Source organism: Carassius auratus, chromosome 5 (genome assembly GCF_003368295.1).
Source record: "Carassius auratus strain Wakin chromosome 5, ASM336829v1, whole genome shotgun sequence".
Lineage (NCBI taxonomy): Eukaryota > Metazoa > Chordata > Actinopteri > Cypriniformes > Cyprinidae > Carassius > Carassius auratus.
The window spans coordinates 9,706,314-9,733,320 of NC_039247.1; the positions used below are offsets into that span (position 1 = coordinate 9,706,314).

Consider the following 27,007-nt stretch of genomic DNA (forward strand, 5'->3'; position numbering starts at 1 on the left):
TCAATCCAGGTTTGTTTTCATTTTTATTTGATACTTCTTTATTGGCACACTGGAGTGTAGCAGTTATACATTTTTTAAACATACATATTTTTTTACACAAACAGTATTGGAATAATCATCAAAAGCACATTTGGTGGTCGAGAAGTATTGTGAAAACAGATTGCAATATCTTAAAGCTTTTAAAAAAAATGCTTGTTTGCATAAAACAGTGAATGGGACAGGTTACATTGCTTTGTTTGTCAAAGATGTGCTTCCTCTTGAGCCTCACAAGTACTTCAGGCTGCACAATTTAATTTATTCCTGCCAGTGTTGTGAGTTTTCACCACATTGATTCCAATTATGTGATCAAATATTAGCTTAATGGACACAGCGGTTGCATATGGAAGCATATTGTTTTCTATGTATTGATAATTATGAATCTAGAGAATATGTGTATCTGCTTAATGTGTCACACGCTTCATAACGAAATTCACAAGCAGTTCACAGTCATGTTCACAGTAAAACTGGACTTCAGACACTTTTCTGAACCCAACCCAACATAACATTTTCAAGGAAAGGCAACCAAACCCTGAACTATGAATCTAATATTTTTCTATTAAAAACTCTCAGTTTTAATCTAAAACATATATCGTCCTCATATTAATGTGTTCATCTTATAAAATAGCTCCATAACTTACTGTTACAGTTACAGTCCGCAGAGTTCACATTCTAAACTTTTCACAATAGTTAGCAAAGCCCTCGGACTGATTGAGACAAACGATGTACAGTAATCTATATCAATATACAATGATCTAATATGTCTATTATTGGTCAGTATGCTTTTAAAAGCCCACAGAAAAAGACAACCGACTTGTATAATAAATTACCACTTTTGCTGGTAACCATTTAACTAGTCCACAGAGCAAAAGCTTGACGACAAACAATGGAAATAGCATCTAGTGTTATTATTACATAATATAAATACTGCTCATATATTATAATGACATGAAATATATATAAACGAGGAAAGGTCCCCAGTGTGGTAGCAAACAGATGCCAGCTACCAGCTCACACAATGATACAGAAATTATTACAGAGAATTTCAAGCAAGGTTCAAAATTAAACTCAAAAGATCCTGTAATAATATCTGCTTCATTACATCTACGCCACTCTTGATCATAAACGGGTTCCTTTCATTCGTTTCAAGGTTTGTCTTTAAACTTTTCTGATAAACAAGGTCAGACCTGCTACATTTAGCCCCTGTCTGGATAGACCCCATATTATATGCCGATATTCTCATCCAAAAAGGAATTATTTATCGTACAAAAGATTAAAAACATAAATTAGTAAACAAAGTAGCGAGAAGAGATCCAAAGTATATGCCCAAAGCAACCTGGACCACTTCAGTAGCGTGTTTTGAAAACGGCAGTGAAGGGAGAGAATCGCATATTAAGAAACAAAGTGTACAGCAAAGTGCAACAATGATCAAAATGTGCCAAACTTTCACCTACTGTAATATTTATAGCAAAACAATTTCTACCCTAATCTACTTTTTCGAAACTAAATACAAAGAAGTTAAAGTTATGGTCTGTGTTTGCTCTTTTCAAATGAGAAAAACACCAAAACACTACCAAAGTGTTGAGATGAGCTACATGTATCTTAAGTGGAGGTAGAAAGACATATGTTACATGAGTACTGTATGAAACATAATTATATATATTTACATATTTCACAAAAAAAAAAAAAAAAGCGTTTTAGATATGTGCAAAAAACTGTAAAAAGTGAAGCACTTTGTGTGTGTGTGTCTGTGTTAGTCTAGTGTGAAATGTGTGGCAGTGTGAATTTGTTCCAGTGTGGTTGAATCTGGCACAGTGTGTCCATGAAAGTTTTATATCCAGCGTGCATATGCTGAGACGGGGTGGATTTTGCTCAAATGACGGTGCTGAAGATGTCTGTTTCAGAGCCCACCATCCTGCTTTTCCAGTCTCTCTATCTTTCTTTCTGCATTCAAATTCTCTTTCTCTCTCCACTTTCACACCACTGTGCTCACAGAGGGGTCTGACAGGTTGAGCTGGCCGGTAATGTCCGTAGGATATGGCTATAGATGAGGAGGAAACAGAAAAAGGGAAGAGTAAGAGCATGTATATTTGCATAATCCTAAATATGCACTGTGCCTCCCGTGACCGGTATTTAGTTCATGTTGTTATGATGGAGGCAGTCTCTCCACCCACTGCAAACCATGTTTATCTGTCATCTAGACTGTCGCAGATAAATAGAGTGAACAAGGTCACGGATTCATTACTGCACAATTGCTTCCTTAAAGGATCATTGCTCACGCTTCCAGTCCTAAACGAATACGCTTCCTTAAACAGGTACGATATATCACATGCAAAATGTCTGCACAAGAAACCTGTAATGGCACAAACGAGAGTGCTCTATCTCCCGGCCCATGGCTAATAATTTACCTGACCTAGAAGTATTGTCGCCATAGTAACTGTCCTAATGAAATATGACAGTCAGTCACAAGGTGCAGGTCATTCTAGTTCGACACAGGTTTCACCCTCAATAGCTCTCAATTTCTCAGTGATTCTATACTATTATTATACTGAAAGGTTTATTTATTGTGATAATCTCCACATAGGAAAATATTACACTCATCCATATTGTCATTCCAACTGTGAACCTCTGTGGAGCACGAAAGAAGACATTTTGAAGAATCTACCAGTGTCTTTTTTTTTTTTTTATGCAATGAAAGTCACTTGGGTGTTGTTTTGGACCTAGCTTGCATTCAAAGTATGGACAAAAACATTATTCAAAATATATAAGCGTGTGTTTGGAAGAAGAAATACATTAATAAAGGTTATGTCAAGCAAAATTTACTGAGGCTGAGTTAATTATAAGATTAAAATTTTTGATGAACTGTCCCTTTAATTCACTACAACTATCTAAAATCACATTCACAGGTACGGGCTATAGTTTTAATAATATATATTGAAAGCAGTGGCTTTAGTGGGTGTTGTGATACCCTCACACTCATAACAACGTTATTTATGGTGTTCCAAGTTAGTCTCGAGTCATAATCACAGCGCCCCTTGTCTACAAACAGGGGAACAGCTTTAGAGCTCTATTCTACAACAACCAGAAGGGTCATGCTTGTAGAGGAAGAGAGAGGCAGTGTGGCATGTGGTGTGGACACCGACATTCAAAACGCCATTCAAATCCATTTATAAAAAACACTGATAGAAAAGAAAAGATGATCAGGACTGTGATGGGTAAACATCAATTCAAAAATACATTTTGGCACGGTTTAGCTAGTAGACTTTGTATCTTTAATCTGCTCCTGTTCTGTTTTCATCTCTGGAAAATGTATTTTAAAAATCATATCAGGTTTTAATAACACATTTTGCACCCACAGCGCTGTAAATTATTTAAACTCACCAAAGGAGAACCCAACTGAAATGTGAGCTACATGGATATTTCTTTGTAAACCAAATGAGCTGCCGATCAGAGTCATTTTTCAAGTTGAGGGGGTATGAAACAAAGCCCTAGGTCAATCATACCCAGAAAATGCCTAGCGAGTAATTGAATAAGAATTCACTCCGAACCAATTAAAGTAATGCAATGAAATAGTCTGTGTTCGTGCTTGCACATTTGTTTGTATCGAATCCTCAGAGCCAGTAGCGGTTTGGTTTGAGAGCTACATCTTATTAAACCTGTGGGACTGAAGAAACACAGTTTGGAGGCGTTTGTGTGAATGAACTCATTTGGGAATCTAGCTCTGAGAGTTCAATGCATTGTAAACGTAAACCCAAAACCCATCTGAGCAGCGTTTCCTGAAAATGAAAAGTATTATTCTTTTTTTTATTATTATTATTCATAGAACTGCAAAGAAAACATAGGATGGTTAAAAATAAATGCAGGGATCTTGGTAGTGCAGGCCTGCCGGGGAAACAGCCCAGGTTATTTTAGCGTCACTCGTATTTGGTTGTTAGTGGCGATACCGTACTGTACATCGCAGGAGGCATACAGGGTGAATATGTGACAGCGAAAAAATGGAAAATAAAAGGAGGATGAGGTACATGGAAATAATTGTTACAGGACTGAGTGGTGAGTGGAGAGACACACGAGTACAACTAAAGAAAGGATAAAAGGAAAAGTGCATAAAGTAAAGTCACATCCAGGTTAGGTGCAGGAGAAAGACCAGCACAGGCGCTAAGAAGGAGAAGCTACCTCACCCCCTCCTGCAAGGGCAAACCCTCAAGCCCCCCCAAAATCTGCTCCACGGTTCCCTCTCCACACTTTCCCTGGCAGCTAGATCCCCGTTTGGGCTTTCCCAAAAGATGTCTGGATGGAGCATAGATGGCTGACTGACAGACATGTGGCCATGACTGTAACTCTATGTGTGAGGGTGAAGAAAGTCTGAGATGAGACGGTTGCTTTGGAGAGGAGCGATGAGATGACAGGAGAAAGGAAGAAAGTGAAAGAAACAGTGCAGGCCGAGGTGGAGGAGGAAGAAAAAGAGCGAGAAGATAGTATTACAGGCAGGGCGTCGTTTTCTTAATCTTCTTACCGTGTCTTTGGACGACCTACGTCTCTTGATGTTGGAGGCCAGGTTGGTACTGATGGACCTAAAAGAGGCTTTCTTTTTGGGGTCGGGTTCTGCTATACCACTTTTCCTATCCTAAAATAAATATACAGTATATGTAGAACAATTATTCCTGCTCTCTGGAATAGCATGTTTGGTTTCCAATCATCACCACCCACCTTGACTTTTAAAGCTACTGAATGGGACTACCCTGCTAATTTAAGTGCTTATCACAATTAACATGGCGTCTCCTGTCCACTCTCCATCTCGGCTGTGTGAGCCAGAATGGTGCTTTTACGCACCTACAGGACTCTACAAGGAAAGAGGACACTGGCATAGACTGTGTACATAAAGTCTTACTTCGACTCTTTTACAATCCTGAGAGGAGAGGAGGAGGACTGCTGTGGATCGTGTGATCAGACCACACTCATTCACAGTTCTGCAACTCCATAAATGGAAAGCCAAAGCATTAGCAAAGGACAAAAACAAAAAGAACGCAATCTGATGGGGGAAAAAAAACAGGCTCCGTTTTTAAAGTGAGAAGATGTTCTTGTGTTTTCAAGGAAAATGAATAACTCTTCAAAAATCAGACGAACTTAACACAGTTCCTTAGCATTATACCCTGGTGAAGGTATAATGGGCGTATGAAGGGATGAGGAAGGGATGTGAGGGCTCATAAGAGGAGATGAGAGTGTCGGGAATGGGGTTGGTGAATTCAACCAGAAGACATGCAGTACATAGAACCAAAAAGGGAATGCAAAATGAATGACATGACAGTTGACCTTGGCTGGCACCATCACTCCCTCATTGACTAGCACACTTGGACCATATGTCTTATCCCCTACAGTGACTGACTCAAAATGTGAACATCTGCAGCTGCAATTTACTTTACAGCAAAGTATGATTAATTATATGGCAAACAGGTTAGTAAACCAGTTTATGCCAATGATGTATAAGAGTTTCCACAATAAAGATTTTTTTTTAACACATGCACTATTTGTATTCATGTTGGTTTTACCTAGTTTGAAAACCGTTCATACCATATTCAAGAAAAGATGTAATTAAATAACTCATGTCAAGTTTTGTAACCATCAAGTACAGAACTAAAAATACAGTTTTAAAATAAATTTTTCAGGGTAAATGATATTTTTCTTTTTACAAATATCCTTAATTATTTAGTATCATAACGGTTTTTGGAGAGAAACATTTTACAATTTGAACTTACCTTGTCAAAAAAAAAAAAAAAGAAGGTAAAATTTTCTGATATTTAAGAGACTTATGATCAAGAAACATGCAGAGTTCCCTTTTTTTCTTTTTCTTTTTTTGCATGTTGGTTGGATCAGATGACTTGGACAAATCTTTGTTTTTCTCAAATGAATAAAAGACAATTATGCAGGATTTCTTTCTTTAATTTTTCTTTTTCTTTAATATTTAATAACTGTTCTCCAAAAATGGACTTTAATCCAAAGTCATCCAAAATGGTTCTGTAAAGTAAAGTGCATTAAACCGTTTTTTTTTTTTTTTTTTTTCTAAGAGATTTTAAATTCTTTCAGCATTCGTGAATCATTAGTCACTGTCTGCCTCTTTCAAAAAACATTGCAAACGAAACAAGACAAGACACAAAAAAATGCCCAAATTAATATTTTCATCTCTTTTTTTTCACATAATGCATTCTGGTTTCTCCAGAAAGGGTGACCGAATGAGCTCCTTTAACTGCCAGTGTTTTCATCCATTGCATTTCAAAGCGCTGTGATGAGGTAGTGCCTCTGGAGTGGGCAGCTAGCCCACATCACATGGGCTCCCGATCTGCTTCTGGCTCGCTCCGGTTTTAAATGCAAATGCGTCCGGGGCAGATCTGTCTTTTCATCCATTCGGGAAGAAGTAGTGTGTATGGCTTTTGCATACATTGCATGTGCACCTGGAATAAGTGTGCTGGGTTTTGTGTGGAATAATTGATTTTAGCTTTCAGGGAAGAATTATTAATTGGAGCACTTGGTTGCCATTAGTGTTGGTTAAATAAACATCCATATTTGCCCATTCTGATGGGGATTACATGAAAGCTCATTTGCAATTAAATTATATAAGCATTATTTTTCTTTTATTTGATAAACAGTGGGAAGAAAATCCATAAAAAAGACTTTGTCAACGGTGAAATAAAAAAAATTTTTTCATCACAAATTATGAGCCTTCAACAATGCCGGACCTCTGACTTGAAGTGGGTGGCACATGAGGGCGTATTATGCAAGCAACATTGTCTTGTGACTCAGGTAGGTGGTAAAGCCTGCAGGTTAAAACACTTAACTCTCTATAACATGACTCTCTGATGTGTGAAGTTAATCAGTTGATCCATTAGTTAGATTTAGTAGGTTTTGCCTTGTGGTGAAATATGTCCTTGCTAATAATGGGTTTAAAGTAACAAGGCCACGCTCAATGACTTGTTTCCCATTAGGAAACTTGCTCCAACAACATTCACATCAGTTCAGAGCAGTAATCATGTGTTGTGAAAGCCAGCCAGGTCTCAAGTCTCAAATGGGCTGACCTTGTTACGTTTTGCCAACATCTAGACATCATGTTGGCCTGTGACCCACTGTGAATGGATACAGCTGGAGGCCAGCAGCCGACAGACACTGATCTGTATAGACCGTGACGACGCTTTGATTCCCACTAGAGCGCAGCAGGGACATTCGGCCTGCCTGCTCAGCATGCATCTTCCTGACTCCACAGCAGACTCACAGGCTCCTTTAAAGTGTGTGTGTGTGTGTGTGTATTTGTCAAGCTGCTCAATAAAAGCAATGCCACTGGCAGTAGTGAGGCTGCAGGAGCTGCTTTATCTTGCTGCGCAGTTTGATTGGACATTAAGAAATATTTCTTTGCATGGATCTGCATACAACCACTCTTATTATTATTATTATTATAAAATAATAATTTTGCACACTTGTGTGCTGTTGCATGGCCAAATGCCCAAATTCATCCATAGGCGTGTTAACTTTTTCACCTCGAGGCATTTTTGTACTACTATGAGGTTTCATTCATTTATTAGATATGCACGATCACACTTTATTATAAGCAGAGCATAACTGTCAATTATACTTTGATTACTTTTATTATTTATGCTTTATTTGTATGATCTAAAGCAGGAACTTTTAAGCTTTTGCTACCGAAGACCTACCTACTGTATGTGAGAAAATTGTTATGTATAATGTTTTAAAGACAACATGGTGTTTCCTAAGATACATTTTTAGCTTTTATATTGCCCTTGTACTACAGCCAAAGCAAATTACAAATATATAATTCTGGAAAATATTTACTTTGTGTTCATTTCACTTGACAGTGTTAATCTTCTGCTTTTGGCTATTAAAAAAAAAAGTTTAGAAAAGGTTTTTAAATTGTCCAGATCTAGCTAATCACATCTTTGGCTTTAATAAATAAAAATCAATTATTTCAGTTGGCATACATCATATATTCTTAAAAATATACCACTTGTCATGATCACCAGCTGTTTCCCCCGGTTGTCCACTGTTTGTTTGCACCTGTGTCTCATTAGCCTTGTTAGCTCACCCTATTAAAGCCTGGTTGTCTTTATTGTTTTCCGCTAAGTGTTTTATGGTTACATTTACACTGCATGGATGAAGTGGCCAATTCTGGCACAAATTGTATATGACCCATGAATGTTTCAGCAGGAAAAAAAGAACATGTATTCTGATATTCGCAGATCAGTATTATGCCTCGTTCGTATGTGGAAATAAATCTGATATGAATCATATACGTGCATCCTCACCTGCCGTGTAAGCGGACAGATTGAATATTCTCCTGCTAATGCGAGTTATATGTCAGATGTTTCTGAAACATCTCACTGCACAGATATCTATAACAAATAAAACCTCTCTAGTTGACTAGAAGAGTATTCATTTTTCTAATTTGTGTTAAATAAGAAAAAGAAAAGAATAAGAAAAGAAAATCTGGCACATACTAAGTCACTGCTGCTGTTATTAGTGACTCTATTCATCTGCTTTTCAATACAAAGTATGCTTTATTAATAGTGTGTGCAGAGTTTGGTCTTTTAATATCACTGTCTAATGCACTGAGCTACGTCAAGTTAAGCCAGTGCAGTGTAAATGCACATATCGGATATGGGTCACTTTTTAAAGAAGGTATAAGCGGGTTGTTTTTATATATTTGGGGATCAAGATCTGCAGTGTAAATGCAGCATATGTCTGTACTGCATTTCTAAGCTTTGTTTACTGATCTGAAAGAAATCTCATTGTAAACTCTTTACCCCTTATCCCTTGTGCAACAGAAATTAATTAAAAGTGAAAGCACACATTAATAAATTGATAAATGCATTAGCTTACTGCACAATTTGCTGCTCAGTTTGACTGCCTTATTTGGCTATTCATTTTGAGTTTGCTCTTTTGGTGATGTGTTAATTTGTGCCTCATCATTGACCTTTAATTTGCATCATTAACGGATGCAGGCATGTGACTGTGGCAGAAACCACTGGAGGGGATGGGAGGCAGCTGTACCTGTAAGTTCTTCCTCCAGACGTTAACTGCTGCAAAAGCCAGCTGCATCTGCTTCCTGCGCGCATCCTTGTGTCGTTTGTATGCAATCTCAATGAAGATGAGGAAGATCCCGGCAACGATACCACCAGCCACCAACATAAACACGCCTGTGTGATGAAAAATACAGAGAGATTATTAATGAGGCCTGTTCACATTGACAGAGATTCATTTCCAAATACATTCTTCATTTTTTGGCAACGTGACCTTCAGTGACAATTAGTGATATGACAAAGTTGGTTTTATTAAATCTAAATGAGCAGAGACATTATGTGACTACTACTAATCTGCTGCCTGATGCTACAGTCAAGTAGAAACCCCTACTAACAAACCAACAACACAGATACCGAAATAATTTGAGGGATTTGATTGGGGTCAGCATTAATAGCTGTTAAAAAGCAAAAGGGATCCTATGAGAGGTGGATCATACCTGCCATATTCTCAAATGTGAGTGTGGCTGGTGCATTGCTTCTGGAGTCACACTCCTGATAACGGACCCAGGTTTTATCCAAGTCCTCCATGAAGCCATTCTCATGGGAACTATTAGTTCAGAGACCCAACACATCAGTATTACAATCCGTTATTCCAGAAATAGAAACAGTTGACAGATTGTGGTAAGCCTAGGGATTATGTGAAAGGAACAGAAAAAAGCGAAAAACAAACAAAAGTATATCTGCATATTGTAGTTAGTCTCGACTGAGATTACCTGAGGATGGCCAGTGAGACATTTTGCTTCCATGGGCTGTCTTTACGCATCCCGATACCAAATCCAGAGCGGAAAAATAGCTCGCCTGTGGTGACCAGGTCACATTTCTGCGAGGCCTCAAACTCCAACACTGCTGAATCCCATATAAACGCGTGGAGTTTGCTATGAGTAGAACAAAAATATATATAATGAAAGTACTTCAATATGTCTTGATAAAATTTTCATTTTTGCTATTTGAAAGGATTTTTCTTTACAATGGCATTCATATTTTTCATATGATTTTTAAATATGTCTATGATGCTCATCAAGGCTGCACAATTTGATACAGTAAAAACAGTAAGACTATGAATTATTGCAATTTCAAATAACTGCATTTTAATTAAAACTGAATTTTCACTTTATTTGATCCACAAAAACATTTCTTATGATTATCAGTGCTGAACAGTTGCGTTGCTTAATATTTTTGTTAAAAACCACAATAAATTCCTCAGCATTCATTAATGAATAAAAGGTTTTATGTTTTGTAACAAGTTATTTGCTGTCACTTTTGATCAATTCATTAAACAGAAATGTCAAAATGTCTTATTTTAGTATCTTTTGCTTTAATGACAGCAGCACACAAGCTGCATTAACTTTACAAGTTTGTGTGAAACCTGATGATTCACGTGATCCAGCATGATTTGAGAATGATCCAAAGAACATCTTGTGCTTCAGTGGAAGCAAGATCTGTCTGTACAAAGAGTCACAAGATAAATGACACAACTTGACTCATTTAATAGAAATAATTCAGAAGTATTTATCCTACATTTTAGGTTACAACATTTCTTTGTTCTACTTTTTTTTTTAAATCCCAAACTTTTTTTATTGGCAGGTTTAAATAATAAGAAGGAGTAAAAAAATCCAATTTTTTTTATCGTTTCAGACATCTGGATAAAAAACAAAAAATAATAGAAAAAAAAACACCTTGCATCTTCTAAATAGAGGTAAGTGGAACTAATAACTGGAGATTATAGAACTCCAGATATTAAAAATCAGTAAGGAAAATATATTAAAAACACTGGCAGTCTGCCATCTGTTCCCATCTTAGCCTTGTAGTGAAGGTCCTTCTTTAAAATACAGCTCCCTACCCTGCTTTGTATTCAGCATGAGTAGTGTACTGAATCACTCTAACAGGAGTTTAGCTTCTCTCTTCTCTTTGCACACTCACTGATGGGAACGGAGCATGCATCACCCTTTATACTGACTGGTAATTTAGCTCTCTGCTGCCCGCTTCCTCTCATCAGTATCTATGCCCAGCCTCTAAAGGGAGTGTTTGAATATTGTGTTTTTTAAGACTGAATACAACAGCTCCCAATAAACCTGTTCTGGCATAGCATAACTATTATTAGTGGAATCTGTGATTGTTGACTGACTTGTCTCGCACAGCCTGGATGGCTTCAGCAGCGCTCTCGTAGTTGTGCTTTTCCATGTGGCGGTACATGGTGCTTAGCTCAACTTGGCGCCGGAAGTAAATGTCCACAGAGCTCTGCTTCACTGTGGCGTAGATGAACTTGTCTGATGGGTTTCGCAGCTGGAATACAAGGTAACAGTGGGGCGGTGTGGATGAACTATGATAAATGGGTGCCATGTAAGATAAATTTATTCAAAACATGCTGAATTATTAAAGTTAACTGGTGTTTGGTGTCTGCAAATCCAAAAAATTGACTTTTTTTGTCTCTGAAATGACATGAAATATTTTTGAGAGGAAAACGGCTGTGGGAATAAAGGCAAACCAAAGTGAGCATGACCTAAAAATGTTCACTCAAGTCATGTTTCTATGCACATTCCACTGTAAGATTGACACGATTGTAAATGTATCAATAAATATCTCATTTTATATTAGAAAATATCATTAAATATATATTTTTTTTTCTGAATTTCTTTTTTTCGAATGTTTGCATTGAGTCCTTTGTCAATTCTCAGCCCATATGACAGAACTGACATAGGTTGTTACGATGAAACAAGACAAATAAAAATAACCGTAGTGAACAAATTACCCTTAATTATGTGTCCTCGCTGTGTTAATTATAAGTGGTGTTTTTATAGCATGTGAAATCTTGCGTGGTAATTTAGGGTCTTATTTGATATTCTGTTGTATAACATGCTTCATATTTAGCACTCACCCTAGGGTCGTTGATGCCGGTAATGCGCTCCTCAGGCCGATCCAGCACTAGGAAGGCTGCCAAATTGGCAGTATAAGATGCAACTATAATCATAGCAAAACCAGCCCACACCATACCTAAAATCCTTGCTGAAAAGCTCCGAGGGGCACCTGTGAATGTAAGCGGAGAGGTGAGAGTGCTAAAGAAAATTATGCTTACTGCAAATCAATCAAACACAGAGTCAGCAATATTTCCACCTCACAGCGCCAACCGACCGAATAATAATCTTATTGCTGATGTCTACCTTCTCCAATGCCGGAGTTCAGAAGTACACCCCAGGAGAACCACATAGCAGAGGATAAGGTGAGGGCGTCTTCTTCTTCCTCTTCACTATTTACTTTAAATCTTCCAAACGGGCTGCACAGAAAAGCGCATATCAGTCAAAGACAAATGTTATTGAACTGAATTAAGAAAATGTTGATCTTCTGCAGACTTTCTTAATATCAAGCTTCATTCTCACATCTGTGTGTTCAGTCATTCTTACATTTATTCATAGATGAGGCTTAAAGGGATAGTTCACCCCCAAAAAATTTAATCCTGTCATCTTTGTCATTTTCTTCATGATATACTTATATTTTAAAGAATGTTGATTCTTCATTGTTTTGTTTTTTATTGTACAGACAAAAAATATATATATTTTTAAATATCTTCTTTTGTGTTCCAAAGAACAAAATATCATACAGCTTTAGAATGACATGAGGGTGAGCAAATGATGACACACAGTACATTTTTGGATAAACTACCCCATTAAGGGGTCAACAAATTGTCCTTTACCTGAAACGGTCTAATAGGTAGAGCATCACCGCCACAACATGGACCGATAGACCCACCAGTAACCACAGGGTGCTCTGAAAAGGCTGCATGAACGAGTCCAGTGTACTGCGTGGTATTTCCTGCAAAACAACACAGCTTTATCCAATCCAACAAACACCACCCACATCGCCACATGCATCACTATATGGAGCATCAAATGGAGTCTACATCTACACTGATCAGAGGTGTATTAATAGATTTCACTCTACTCTAGAGTCAATTGATTTATCACAGCATTTTCACAGTACAGAGATAAGCCCACTTCGGGGAATTCCATTAAATCAAGAAAATGTAATACGATTTCCGTCCCAGAAAATCATGTTCTCAGAGGATTTTTCCAAAAATTAATTACATTTCAGATACTTTATTTGAAACTTGAAGTTGAAAAATCAAATGATACTGACCCCAGATCTTCAATTCCCCCCCCCCCCCTCATTGGTCTTAGGGAATAATACAGTTTCAAAGGGATAGTGCATCCAAAAACAGAAAATTCAACTTCATATTATTGCAAACCAGTATGACTTTTTTTTTTTATTATGTGGAACAGAAAACAAGATATTTTAAAGAACCGTTTTTGCCCATACATTGAAAGGTAGTGGGATCTACAACAACACTGGATGCCATTGGTTTTCAATGCAAATATACAATTTTCATTTTTGAATGAACTGTCTCTTTAAAGTCTGTACATTAAATTGATGATCTGTAGGTCATCTGAGGCTTACCTTTTTGACAAGTATTGTGAGCCCCTGGTACTTGAACGGTTTTGAGAACTCTATATACTGGGCTCGTTCATTGTTGATTGTAAGTGGAGCCACAATCATGTCTGCCAAGCCACTCAGGAGCTCTCCCATCATGCCATTCCACTCCTTCTTGTTGCTGTTATTTACCTGGTGTCATGGAGATAACCATAAGCAATTTGTCATGCCCAAATGCACTTTACTTTATGTATATTTCAGCAGATTCTTAACAGCATCTGTGAAGAAAGACTTGGAAATGCGCAGACAAGCCCAGTTGCATGACCTTGGAAAAGACATGCAAAGCTTCAGGCAGGTGAAGAATCAATAAAGTTATCGGATTACTCACACGCTCCTGAGTGCCAAATTTGCCATCGGCGACTAGATGCACTTCATAGGTGAAGTTCATTGTCATTGCAAGCTTGATTAAAAGGTCAATGCAGAACCCATAGCAACACTGAGGCACTGTGGGGCGACCTATAGTTACACAAACCAGTCAGATGTGGACAAAGCACTTTAGTCCAACAAACTGTATATAATATAAGACATAATGTCTACCTGGAATGGTCTCATTAGGGCCAGTGCAGATCACTTTTTTGATCAGGACTCCATTTACAGTGTACTCTTCCTTACATGTTCCATCTCGTAGTGTTGGTTTCACATAGACAAAGGGCTCTTGATGAATGGTGACAATCTAGCAATGGAACGAGACAACTAAATGTCAATGTAATGTTCTTATTATATTTATTTATTTATTATTTTAGAAAAAAAAGATGAATAAAAAAGCCTTCCAATGAAGTACCTTCAATCGTGTTGACATTTGATAGCCTTTTGGCTTTTCAGTCTCTCCTCCTGGCCAAATAATCTTCCTCTGAGTGTTCATTACAACCTAGAACAAAATATTTTGTCATCAAACACATTCATTGATCTCCATTACTATAAATTCGGTAGCACTTTATTTTACTGACCTGTTCCTCATGTACACTATGTACTTATTATAGTAATTACAATAACTATGTAATAGCTAGGTACTAATCCTGAACCTACCTCTAAACCTAACCCTACCCCATGTAGTTACCTTGTATTACCAGAACTTTCTTAGATAAATACACCGTAAGTACACTATAAGTAGATGTAAGTACACGTACTGTAAAATAAAGTGGAACCATAAATTCTTTTACTTTGGGGATCTTTGTTAGCATCATTTAAAATAATTGGAATAAATGTTGTTTTTTTTCAGTGTTTTCAGTGCGTTTACTCAATCACTTTTAAAACTTATTCTTGGTTAAATGTTAACTTTAAATGTTAACTAAATGAACCATTTTATAAATGAACATTTCTGGGGATAAATCAATGCTGTTCATTGATGGTTCATGATACTTACATACTGTAACCTTACTGTGAAGTGTTACAATAAAATTAGAGTATGGAACTGTCCAAACTGTTAAAATAGCAAATGTTTGCACTGAGCAGAAGGACAGCTTATTAAAAAGCCTGAGCCGATTTCATACTTGTGAGCCATTGTAGACGCCCACTTGCACAAGCCGGGTTTTCTGGTAGTTCAGAATGCTGTAGTGGGCGAACCTCCTGTCTCCGTCATCATTAAACTCCACGCGGCCTGTCAGGCCATCTGGATACTTGGATGACATCAGCACTCTAATACACCAGAGGGGGGTTTTAGAAAAGGCACAAAATGCTCATTTATACAAAAAAGGAAGACATTGACGATGACTGGAAGTAATGGAAGTTTACCAGAAATTCAGAGATGGGAGATGCAGGTATGTCTTAGGAAAAGACATGACGACTTACTAGGGAAGAGTTAGGGGGTGTCGAGTGAGTGGGGTGGAGTCAGATGGCACGTATAATGTGCAGGCACAGACATAGGAGAACAGAAATGACACCTTAAAGGGTCTCAAATTGGGTCTCAAATGCAAATAGGTGCCACCAGATTTCACAAGGCCAATGTAATCAACAACTTAACAGGCTTGATGTGTCCTTGCACTCATTTATTACTCTGTTTGATGAGTCGAGGCATGGTTTCAGAAGCCAAAAACTAACGATTTCAATGTTTGTGGTGTGAAAGCTTCCACTCTTGTCAGTGCCAGACCAGTGGTTATGTATGATAATGCATGACAGCAAATGGATGGTTGGTTGGAAAGCTAGCGAATGCTAGCCAGCGCTCATCCCTGGCCTCACCGTTTGAAGAGTGGGCCAGTCTTCCAGATGTTTGTATTGCCAACACAGCCTCGAGGAGGCTCTGTGATATTCTCCTTCTCAAAGAGCTCCTGAATGGACTGGGCCACCACAGCCACGGCATCGTAGATGTGCGCAGACTCGTTCTTGCCATTGATAAGCTGAAGGCCGAGCAAGCCTGCCCAGTTGACAACATTACATGGTGTTGGCCAATGCCTCACAATACGACTCTCACTTCAAGAGCATGTCAAAGCATACTCGTAATAAAGAAATGCACACATTGCCAGAGAGAGAAACAAACGTGCATTGCATATGGGCTATAAATTGTCTCAAAACAGACAGAAGGACTGTGAAAGTCATGGGGGGGTTAGGACAGGGACAGCACTGAGTAGAATGGCGTGAAGTTGAACATGGATGTGTATAAAGAAGCCGGGAACAAAGAAGTGCGGTTGTCGCTTACCATCGTTTCCACACCTCAATGTGGAGGTAGCAATGCACCACTTATAAATAAACTCATGACAGCCAAACCTTAAAAATGTATGCACATTCAAACCAATATGGATTACCACAACTCTTAATTGCATCATTTGTTGTCTACTGAAAGAAAGGACAAACACTCAAAAATGAAACAAATTAAACATTAGACAGAAAGCACAGTACAATGAGTAAAGAATCACTGTGTTTAAAACCTTTAAACACGGAGATGTTTAAACGTTTAAACACGCAATACAGCACAGACACTGATTCGCCGATGGGGATTGCAAATTGTAATCGCATAAAAAGCTTAAAAGGCAAACATATTCCATTTGTTAAAAAGCCTGTGAGAGAGAGACATAGAGAGAGAGAGAGAACGAGTGGATGAAAATGGAGAGGATGAAAAATACATACCATCTGGGGCTTCACTCAGTGCTTTACCAGACATCTCCCTTTCTCCAACCAGCCATACATAACCAGAGCCTGTCATATTGAGCTGGCGTGCCGCTTTGTAAATGGCTGCAGCTTCGTCTTCACTGCGAGTGGGTAAAGATTGGTAGTAAGAGACTGGAGTAATTGTAGTAAACACTTCCAATTTTTTATGTTATGAGCACGAGTATCAGAGTATCACATACACATTTCTCAGTGTATTTTTCTAGTCACCAGCAAGTGTGTAAAACACATTTTGCCATGTTACGCAGAATGCCTCAGATTTCCCCTAAGCCTGTGTGGGCCTGATTATGAGTGACTCATGAAGGGCAGAGAAACTGTTTGACATTTTGAGGCAATCTCTTGTTAACAAATTAGATGTTGGCTCATTTAATCAGAGAACGCCCTGTGATGTGTTTGTACTGAGTCTGGACATCATTTTAGCTTCATTTCTTTCTATTCTTTTTCCTATTTTAATGTAGAAATTCACTGAACTGGTTCACTTTTCAGAAATATATGCAGTGCACCTAGAATATCTTTTACATTTTTCTTTTAAGCAGATTGGATAGAATTCTAAGTTAGGATGTTTCTGTAATACAGTCCCAGGGTAGAACACTTTATTTCCCAGAATGCACTACCTGAATTTCCTTTACTTGCAATCTAGTTAATCAGTCCAATCAAAGTCCTATCATTCTAATCCATTTGAATTCTAAATTTCCTGTGAGATGTGACCAATTCAATTCAAATTCCAAATGATTTAAATAGCAGCACAAATATGTTTTGGAAGTTTTTTATTTCTCCAACCCAGCCTACACCATTTTCGCCTGCACTAGCCACATGTATTATTCCGTAACATTAGCGATTAGGAGTGATGGGTTAAACAGTGACAAACTCACCTTGCAGACAGGATGATAACTCGGGCCTCTAGCTCTTTGGCTTCCTGGAGCAGAGCCGTCAGATTTGTGTCTTGGCTGAACAGGAGCACTTTCTCTGCCTGGGATTAGGACACAACATTAGTCAAGTAGTTGACTCATCCCCACCATGAACCACTTGCATTTTTTTTCTTGGTTTCTCTCTTTTTTTTTTTTTTTTTTTTTTGGAGGGAGGGGATTTGGAAAAAATGAAGTAAAAAAGTTAATCTGCTTAATATTCTGCTTAGATGAAAAAAAAACCTAAGAAAGCTTGGAGCAGGTAAAAAGTTCTGCATTTTCACATGCAAACTCAAGGGAATCAAGATTCCAAGGAAAATCGTGCATGTTAGAGGAAGAGGGAGAAGAAGATTGATGCAACCGGAAAGAAAAAAACAGGTGAAGGAAGGTGGTGGTGGTGGTGGTGGCTTCTTTCCCAACCAGAAACAAAACAAAAAAACAACAAAAAGGAAGAAATGCAGCAGAAAGGTGGGAGTAACATCTGGATAGTGCCTGTCCCACACGACCAGATCTCCACGCACTGTGTCAAAAGAATAGACTTGCAATCTTGCTGGCTTCAATACATGCATTCCTTTACACAAAAATAAAAAAGTGAGAGGTGGGGGGGCGAGTTTTTGTATATACGCTTTAACAGAAAAAAGAACCCATTCTCGATTGAAATCATAAAAAGAATCCAAACAAATAAATAGACGTGCTGGCAGGATAAGGATCTCTGGAATCGGTTTGTTGATTGTTTGACTGCTTTCTAGTGGCTAGTTTCAGATAACTTTTGGGCGGCGTGCATTGACCATGCAAATATACCTTGGGTCCTCGCTTGTTGTCAAAGGACAGTTGGTCGAGGTTTTCATAGTTCCTGTTTTTATTCTGATGAATAATGTGCACAGAGAAAATATGCAGACACAGAATATTATAAACAGTTATAAATGGTGCGCAGTAAAGCATTCCAACAAATCTCCACTTTTCTGCTTCAAATTGGGAAACTCTAATCCTGGGGCTTGCAAAAACATCAACAAAGACTACATGGAGCAAACAACCTTATCTATCCCATGACCAGAACCTGTATGCTATTACTATGATGACTTCTCCTCCTTTAATTCTCTTCATAATATTTCATTTATAAATATTTTTATTTTAATACACTTGCCCTGAGTGTGCTCCTTGCTTTAGCACAATTAATAATAAATGCTAATATATTTTGAACTCTATTTCGTTATAATGAATTTCTGTTTGTTAATTGTGCAGTACATTCAAGCGCAACCTAATCCCATCCATTGATTTTAATTTCTTTATTCACCAATCTACTGTAAAAGAACATCAGCTACTGAACATTCAAGTTGCTGCCACAAGACATATCTGTCCAGACTTGTGGCAATATTGAAATAAAGAATGTCAAGCATTCTATCAAGATAATTTACATTTTTCAGAGCCACAGGATCTGGATAACTATATTTTCTGTTTGTCTGTCAAGCATTTGTTTGCTTTTGCAGAGCACAAATAAAATTAAAAAGTAAAATTCTGCTAGATTAAATGGATTGACATGGATTATTTGAGATTATTTTTATGCATTATGCATTTAATACATATTTGTATTTTTAAGATTTTTTTTTGTGCCTGTTTTAGGCTTCAGCAGCTTAACATATTCTCATCCAGATTTGTGGGATGATTGTTTTTTAGTAATTAATTAAGTGTATGTATGTATGTGTGTATATATATGTGTGTGTGTGTGTGTGTGTGTGTATACAACCATGTGGACAACATGCAGGCAAAGTTTTGTTGTAATACAACAGCCCTTCTACTGACTCTCGAACAATCTGAGATTGTGCACGAAACAGCTGGCCTCGGAGCTGCCAGTACTGAAAATAACATTGCAGGTGTCCTAAAAACACAGTGCCATGCTAATGTATTCAGATCCCAAAGATTTGTCTCTTTTTTACTGAATTACAAATCATTATTCTATTCAAATTGCATGTGTAACTTTTCACTATAATCATACATATCTGTACAAATGCAAAAGTTGAAGAGGTTTAATGCTCACATGGTGTGTAACCTCCTTTATCTTCAGATTTGTTGTGAAATACTTTCTTACAAAATGTGCAATATTGAACAGCACAAAGCTGCACACAGAGCTCACTCAATAAATCAGTCATAGTCTGTTGCTGGGAAGAAATGCTCACAGAATCCCAGAAACTCAAAGCAACCAAATTCTCTTGCCGTTGATTTTTTGCACAGCCCCAGGCTAAGTCCCTCATTTTGCTCCTGTTGTGGATAGACAAATAGGATCTGACTATGGTAAAAAGCAATGTGAGATGAGTAGAAAAGTACAAAGTTTTGCAGATAAACCACTTAAGACGCTGCTGATGCCTCTGGCATAAATAATGTTAGCCAATGGAAAGAAATGTGTTTACACAACAGAAAAAAGGAAACGTTTAACATATATAGAGGAACCTCTGAGATTTTGATTACAGGAACACAAACTGACTTACGCACACTCATTTACATGCTGGGCCGTGTGAGTCGGCAGTCCACAATCTCACCTTCGTCTCCCTCTCCTCCAGCAGGGTTTCTAGTCTTTTTTGTGCTGCTCTGCCCTCATGGTCATCACTCACAATCAGGATGATGTGATTCCACTGGAACTCACGCATCATGTCAAACCACACTTGGGCTTGGTGGGAATAGGGTGGCACCGTGCGCAGGAAGGAGAGGTGGATGCTCTAGATGGACGGTTGGGGGAAAACAACTAGTGAATCTCAAAAGCCTGAGGCGATTTCAGTTCATTAGGATTTAATCACTTTAACTGTAATTACTTTAGAGAAGGATCTAAACTTCTAAGCGTGCCAAAGATGCCATAAGGCAGAGAGTATAAGTGAATCTAAAAGAGTCAATTGATCATAATGCTATATGCAGTATTTATGAAAGTTTTTAATTCAAGGTCTAAAAAATGACCACACTAGAACTGAAAACGAATAAACATTTATCAAATGATTCTGCCTTTAACGAGGAGTAGAAAAACATCATGGAGGTGGACCATCATTTAAAAATATATTTTCAGGGCTTCACTAGTATATCTTGCAGAAAAGGTTTTCACACTTTAAGACTACAAGCAAACTATATTTAAAATGTGACTGAAGAAAAGGATAAGATGACATCTGCAGTGAAGCGCTAGCAGAATTTCTGGCTGAAATGTAATGAGTCATAAATCAGCTGCTGGTGGTCTTCCACATTCACCTTATCGGAGTAGATGGACATGCGAGTGGTGAGGCCCACTACAGGGATACGGTAAAAACCAGCTGTGTAGGACACTGGAGTGGGAGTCAGATGGTCGTTGGACTGGGGTGGGTGGCTCACCAAGATCGCATACACCTGAAGACATGAGGAACATAGTGAGGAGACAAATCTGGCAAAGCTTTGTCACTTGATTTGAATTTGTCACAAACACTTCTAACACTTCTAAGCTATTTTGGTAGCCTACCTGTATCCTAATATATTTTAAAATAAATCAATTGATCAGTACATCACTAATGAATTAATGACAAAATGTATATACAAACCTACTTGACCAACTAAAATCTATAATAGAAAAATACTGATGACCAGACCCATAACAATATTTTAACTATACTTAATAGTAAACTAGAAGACCATGCTTTTTGTGAAACAAGGTATCCATATACTTTTCTTCCCTCTACAGTGTGCAGGGCCTAAACTAAACATGCTTCTGCAATTAGAAATCTCACTTTATTTGGTGTGTGAAGTGAAGTCCACTTCGTAGGGAACTATTGGGCAATATATATGCATTGAGCGTCATCTTGGGTTTCACTGATATACTGCAGCAAAATTGACCTCAGACGGAGGAAATCAGTAATATTCTACGTTCTCTTGTACGATTATTTTTTACTTAGCAAAAGTTTTGAGACAATACTGGAAAATTACAAAATAATTTCAAATCAATATTTACCATTTTTTTTTTTTTTTTTGGTGTGCAGACACATGATAGACTGGATAATGTAGTCAGCCAGTTTAAAGAGGTCATATGATGCGATTTAAATTTTTTCTTTCTCTTTGGAGTGTAACAAACTCTTGGTGCATAAAGAAGATCTGTAAAATTGCAAAGGCTAAAGTCTCCAATCCAAAGAGATTTTCTTTATAATTGTCAACGCTCTCCTAAAAAGCCTCTTTTAAACATGCCCCCACATGTCTATGTCACATTGTGGGAAGATTTGCCTATCACCACCCAAATGTTCACGTAAAGAAAGAAGGCATAACTTTTATTCTCGCTGTAGTATTGTTGTTGCCGCCATGTCGTGGGGACCATGTATTTCGTTGTGAGAGTGAAACTACTTTGTTTTGCCTTCCAAAAGAGGATGATATCCACTTCATCAGGTCTAGAGCTGATTCGTGCTGGTCGCTTAGGAAATACATGAACTTGCCACTGTGGATCGCCGGATCAGATTTTACTGTGGATGAAGTGGAGTCCAGCCCGGGGTCGTCACATGTGTGGTTGGTCAAATCTGCCAGCTGTTCCTCACTAAAGCCTGCAGTGTGTGAAGCTGTGTGACGCATTTTACGGAGGACTTTTTCCTGAACCTGCAGACTAGCTTACAATGGGTCTGAGCTCAAAGGCTGTTCTATAAAATGAGGCAGTTCCATCTTTGCAAGGACAGTCTAGCGCTGCTGACTCACAGCCTGTAGTACATGTTTTATATTTAAATATGCATTTGCTGATTCAAACGTGTGTTTTGAGCAGTGTAGAGTAGCTTGTTGTTTGTTTTTTCTCCGATCACAAATGCAGACATGGTTGTATGTTTACGCAGCTCAACTCATAAAAACCATAGACTGTATAAAAACATGGACTTAGTGTCCGTGATGTCACCCATAGGTTTTCCGAAGAGCGTTTTTGAAGCCAAAAGTAGGCGGAGCCGGCGATTCACCTGCCACTCAATTGGCCACGCCCTTATTTAGGCAACTTTACGGCTTAATATAATAAAAAAAAATTTGTTATAAAAAATTCACCCCCCTCACAGTTGTCATGAAGGGCAAAGTTTGTTATATATATTTAAATGTTTTACTTACATTTGTGCATTATGTACTTTCCTGTTAAATATATGCTATATATATATATATATATATATATATATATATATATATATATATATGAAATTGCTTTGCCTTATATGTTACGTAAGGTAACTTGCAGTTAAAGTCAGATATTTTTACTGTAATATTTGTATTTCTTTTCCATTGAAATGGCCAACATTTCCCCAATGTAAGGGGTTTTAGTTTGAAAGTTTTTATTTGTGATTGATGCATTTCTAAAATGCAAAGCAATTATTTAACCTTGCTGGAGAAGCCAGCTGACAGTACAAAATAAAGTGCTGATCCAACATCAGCAGTTTGCATGTTGTCATGAACGGCGTGCGCAAGCTTTATGTGTGTGCGCGTGCCAGCTTGGACGGGTGTGACTCGGATGGTAATCCGTATTACAGTGTTCAAGCCCATATTCTCTACCTCCACCGCCGTGTAATAATTTGCTAGAGCTTTCCTCCCAGAACAAAGCAGCTGTTATCTACGAGGCTGGCGCCATGTTGGCCTCGTTTTACGTTTATCATTAAAATAGAGGCGGTGGGCCAGCTGTGATGTCATGGCGCCTCATAGAGGGGTGAATGACGTTACTTTAAACGTTTGACATATGTTGAATTTGTATTTATATGACTCCACGTGTATCCCAGGTTACAACATATCCTATGTGCTTTACATGATTCAGTCTCTGTTCATGTAGGCTAAGCTCTGAGCGATGTGATGCTCACTCATCGGAAAGGTCAAAATGGACCTCGGATCCTGTTGAATGTTTTCTTGCGTGCGACGTGCTCTAAACTCGAGATTCCCAACAGCATTTGACTTTGCAGAATACAAAGTTACAATGACTAAAGTTGGCTGAAAATTTATTTTCGTGAATTAATTCACGTTTATGATTCAGACTTTAAAATATTTTGTAAGCGAAATATAGCATAGGCTATATATATTTTTCTTCGCGTTTACCAGAAACACTTAAATCTAAAAATATATAAATTATATATGAAAATATGAAAATGAATTAATTCGTATCAAAAACGTATCAAAAAGAATTATAAATAAAATTAAAGCTTTATAGGCAACTTTTAAAAATACAATTCTAATTTACAGGAAAGTCAACTGAAACGATAGATAGATAGATAGAAATATAGATAGATAGATAGATAGATAGATAGATAGATAGATAGATAGATAGATAGATAGATAGATAGATAGATAGATAGATAGATAGATAGATAGATAGATAGATAGATCTGGTCGAGGTTTAAAATATGAACGATATAATACAAATATAATAGAGATGTCTCATGATTAATATAAAAAGATAGATGTTATTTTAAAGTAGCGTTTTTTCTTCTTAAAAATCGAACATTTAGAAGATTGTGTGACATCGCACTTAAAATCTGATCTATTTATTCAAATATTTTATTACAATGTATTTTTAAAATGCGTTTTTCTGACTTTTCGTAAGAGTCGAGGAGGCTGGTTTGCGAGTGTTACCTGGTTAGAGATGAGATCCTCACACACGGAGAGTGCCATCTGGATCGCGTTTGGCTTATGGGTGACTGAAATGGCATTCATCTTGAACTTGTCTTTGCCGTATATGTTGTTGGCTTGGGTGACAGCGTCTTTGAACACTTGTTCATATCTCTTCTGGCTCAGGACAGCCCCGATATTCACAGTCTTGGGTTCGCATCCGCCTCTCGCACAGGAGCACGAGATGAGGAAAGCGAACAGAACCAGACGCATTTTGCCCTGGATGGCAGAGGAGTCAAGCTGAGTGCCCCGTGGAGGATGCGTGTCGATGTGCTTTGATTAGACAGATCCGCTGTCACTGCGTCCTCTCCAGCAGCACTGGAATGCGATCACCTCAGTCTACTCCGCAGAGGAATGAGCTTCACTCATTGAGTCCGCTCTTGAAACCCGTTCATAATCAAGAACCACATCAACACGCCTTTGTGGGAAATGATGCTCGCTCCTGTTGATAGTCGCCTCACATATGCACTGTCTCTCTCTCTCTCTGGAGAAGGTGGAATAATCAGTATTGCAGTAATGCTGTAGTCATCTGCATTCACTTCTCCCGCTCTTGAGTGAATCGTAGTCAAGGTTTTGTCAAGGGTGACCTGATGCTCTGTGAGAGACCGCTGTCCTTGGTGCTGAGAGCTGTGCTCGCGCACTGATGCGCGCACTCGCAGATTACGCCTGATATCACGGAGCTGTCACGGTCGAATAAACTTTAAAAACATTTACGTTAATTCATGGAAAATCTCTAGTCCTCTCACAGTACAGTATGATTGAAATAATTGGACGGATTTTCTAAAGCTGATGTTTACGTCACACGAGGCCAGGAAGGTGTACGTATTAGTTTCGCGTGATTTGGCAGATTAAAAATTAGATTATAAAAGCGATCATTTCTTAATTTCGTGTATTTTTTAGTTCATCACATGTCGAGGATTTTCTCAGATAGAAGCAACCAGACAAACTGGTTTAGGCTAGAATCGTACCATTAATGCTTTCACATGAATCTGTTAGTGACATTTAGATGTGGTTTCCTTTTTATATGACACATTACAAGTTAATGTTGCCCTGCTTGTGTCTTTGGGAAGATCCGTTCATGACAAACTGATAAATCGTTAAATTCATGTCATCCTCATACATTCATTATCATCGTTGCATCGTTCAAATGCCAAACTGTCCATATACTTGTTTCCCCTTCAGTTCAAACAGTGAACGATGCTTTTTCTCATAAAAATAATCAATGGGAGCTTGTCTCCATCTATCACTCGTAGACAGATCCAGAGCAGGCGTGTTCAAATGCAATGGAGAAATTCAACGAGACCCCGTTACCAAGGAAACAAGCATCTCTGGCTTGATTTGCAAGTCTTGTTTTTCCAGACACAGTAACTTAGAAGACTGCTTTTATACGATAAATCGAACATATGGAATCTTAAAAAAAAAAAAAAGTCTGTAAGAAAAATGACATCAAATATAGAAATAATATATGTATTCTAGTGGGGGGAGGGGATGCCTCATTTTGATGTTGCATTTAGGTTACATCATTACTGGTGCCTGGGAGGACATCACTCATTATGAGGGATAGAACAATTGCAACTTAAGTCATGCATGGATGGAATTTAGACTTTAACAGTCTTGTTTGGTTACAGCAAGTGCAAGTCTTGTACCTGGTTGTTGTTTATCAAGTTTGCTGTTGGCAGTTGCATTGATGTTGTCTTAAACCCAATCACAGCCTGAGATATGACTCACTGTAAAATATTTTTTTTTGAAGTACTTTAGTAAATAAAACAAAGATTATCGGAGCATTATTAGCATGTTTTCTATGAAAATACTCAAATACTCATATTCAATGTAACTTGCTGTTTCTTTGTAATTATTTGTAAAAATTGAATTGCTGGGGAATTGATTAAAATAGTTCACAATCCAAAGAATACAGTGAGTCATTGATTGTATCCTCTAAAAGTGTGTATGCCAGCTTAGTCACATGCACATATAGCATGCATACTGTGCTTTGCATATTAGTCACACACCCACAAACACATGCAGAGGGGAATTAAAAGATGACATCACTTGAGTGAACAACAGCAGGATAGGAAATACATAGATCAAATAATCATCACCCTCTTTTCAGGACAAGCCTACTCTTTTTTATTATCTGTTACCTTAGACTAGTTTCACCACAGTAATGAAGTTATGTGATCTGTGGACTATATTAAAATAACGGGAATCATTAGACAGCAATACACAGAACACTGAAGTGTGGATCTCTGTGAGACAAGGGAAGGTGGATGAGAGGAGATGCTACTAAGATGCTTCAGGCTCTCAATAAATGATACCAGCAGAGTTAGTCTCAAACTGGCTCTCAGCTCCCAAAGTGTCAGTTTGGATCATGCAGTTGTGATGCACTATATAATACATGCTGCACTGCTTGTTAGCGTGATTTCACTTGGGTGGAACCCTTATATGTATCTTCTACACAAATTCTAATGCAATACATATATACCCATGAAACAGAAACACAAGCAAATCACCGAGCAGCTTTGCTACATGATTTAATATTTGAGCATATTCATATTTTTTAAATTGCAATTTCCTTTTGGATTGAAATTAGACTCCTGGAAACGTAATTTTGTTGAAACCAGTAATGTTCCAACCATATTGGCTGTATGTTTTGTCAGCTTTTTTGAAACACGTGGTTCTTTGCATACATAATTGAAATTATTCTACCACAGGCAAAAAAGACCTATCCAAAATGTCTGTTTAATTATTCTGAACCGTGTCTAATGAAGAGGCTTTGCACATAATTATCCAGTTCAACAA

General features: G+C 37.9%; 1 protein-coding gene across 3 annotated transcripts; it reads right to left on the reverse strand.

Annotated features, from left to right (window-relative positions):
* LOC113074296 (glutamate receptor ionotropic, NMDA 1) lies at window positions 1-24,951 on the reverse strand. Of its 3 annotated transcripts, XM_026247083.1 has the most exons (21): window positions 24,173-24,951; window positions 20,828-20,962; window positions 20,137-20,313; window positions 18,404-18,466; window positions 17,570-17,667; window positions 16,659-16,780; window positions 15,774-15,948; window positions 15,089-15,233; window positions 14,380-14,466; window positions 14,136-14,271; window positions 13,927-14,054; window positions 13,566-13,730; window positions 12,805-12,923; window positions 12,275-12,387; window positions 11,992-12,140; window positions 11,242-11,399; window positions 9,830-9,991; window positions 9,554-9,663; window positions 9,088-9,233; window positions 4,550-4,660; window positions 1-2,077 (listed from the first exon to the last, which is right to left on the reverse strand). In XM_026247083.1, exons 1-21 carry the CDS (start codon window positions 24,419-24,421, stop codon window positions 2,012-2,014), a joined length of 2,814 nt encoding a protein of 937 aa, XP_026102868.1. In that variant the 5' UTR covers window positions 24,422-24,951; the 3' UTR covers window positions 1-2,011. The 3 variants fall into 3 exon arrangements, with proteins under 3 accessions (XP_026102868.1, XP_026102856.1, XP_026102860.1); XM_026247071.1 differs by lacking the exon at window positions 4,550-4,660 and having other exon boundaries at window positions 24,173-24,421; XM_026247075.1 differs by lacking the exons at window positions 4,550-4,660; window positions 18,404-18,466 and having other exon boundaries at window positions 24,173-24,421.
* Between the last annotated feature and the right edge of the window lie 2,056 nt (window positions 24,952-27,007).

Coding starts and splice junctions, on each gene's coding strand:
- LOC113074296 (XM_026247083.1), bottom strand. CDS start 24,421: ATGCGTCTGGTTCTGTTCGCTTTCCTCATCTCGTGCTCCTGTGCGAGA. Junction 14,055..14,135: donor CCCTAATGAGACCATTCCAG/GTAGACATTATG, acceptor GTGTAACTATAG/GTCGCCCCACAGTGCCTCAG. Junction 4,661..9,087: donor TCTGGAGGAAGAACTTACAG/GTACAGCTGCCT, acceptor TATTTATTTTAG/GATAGGAAAAGTGGTATAGC.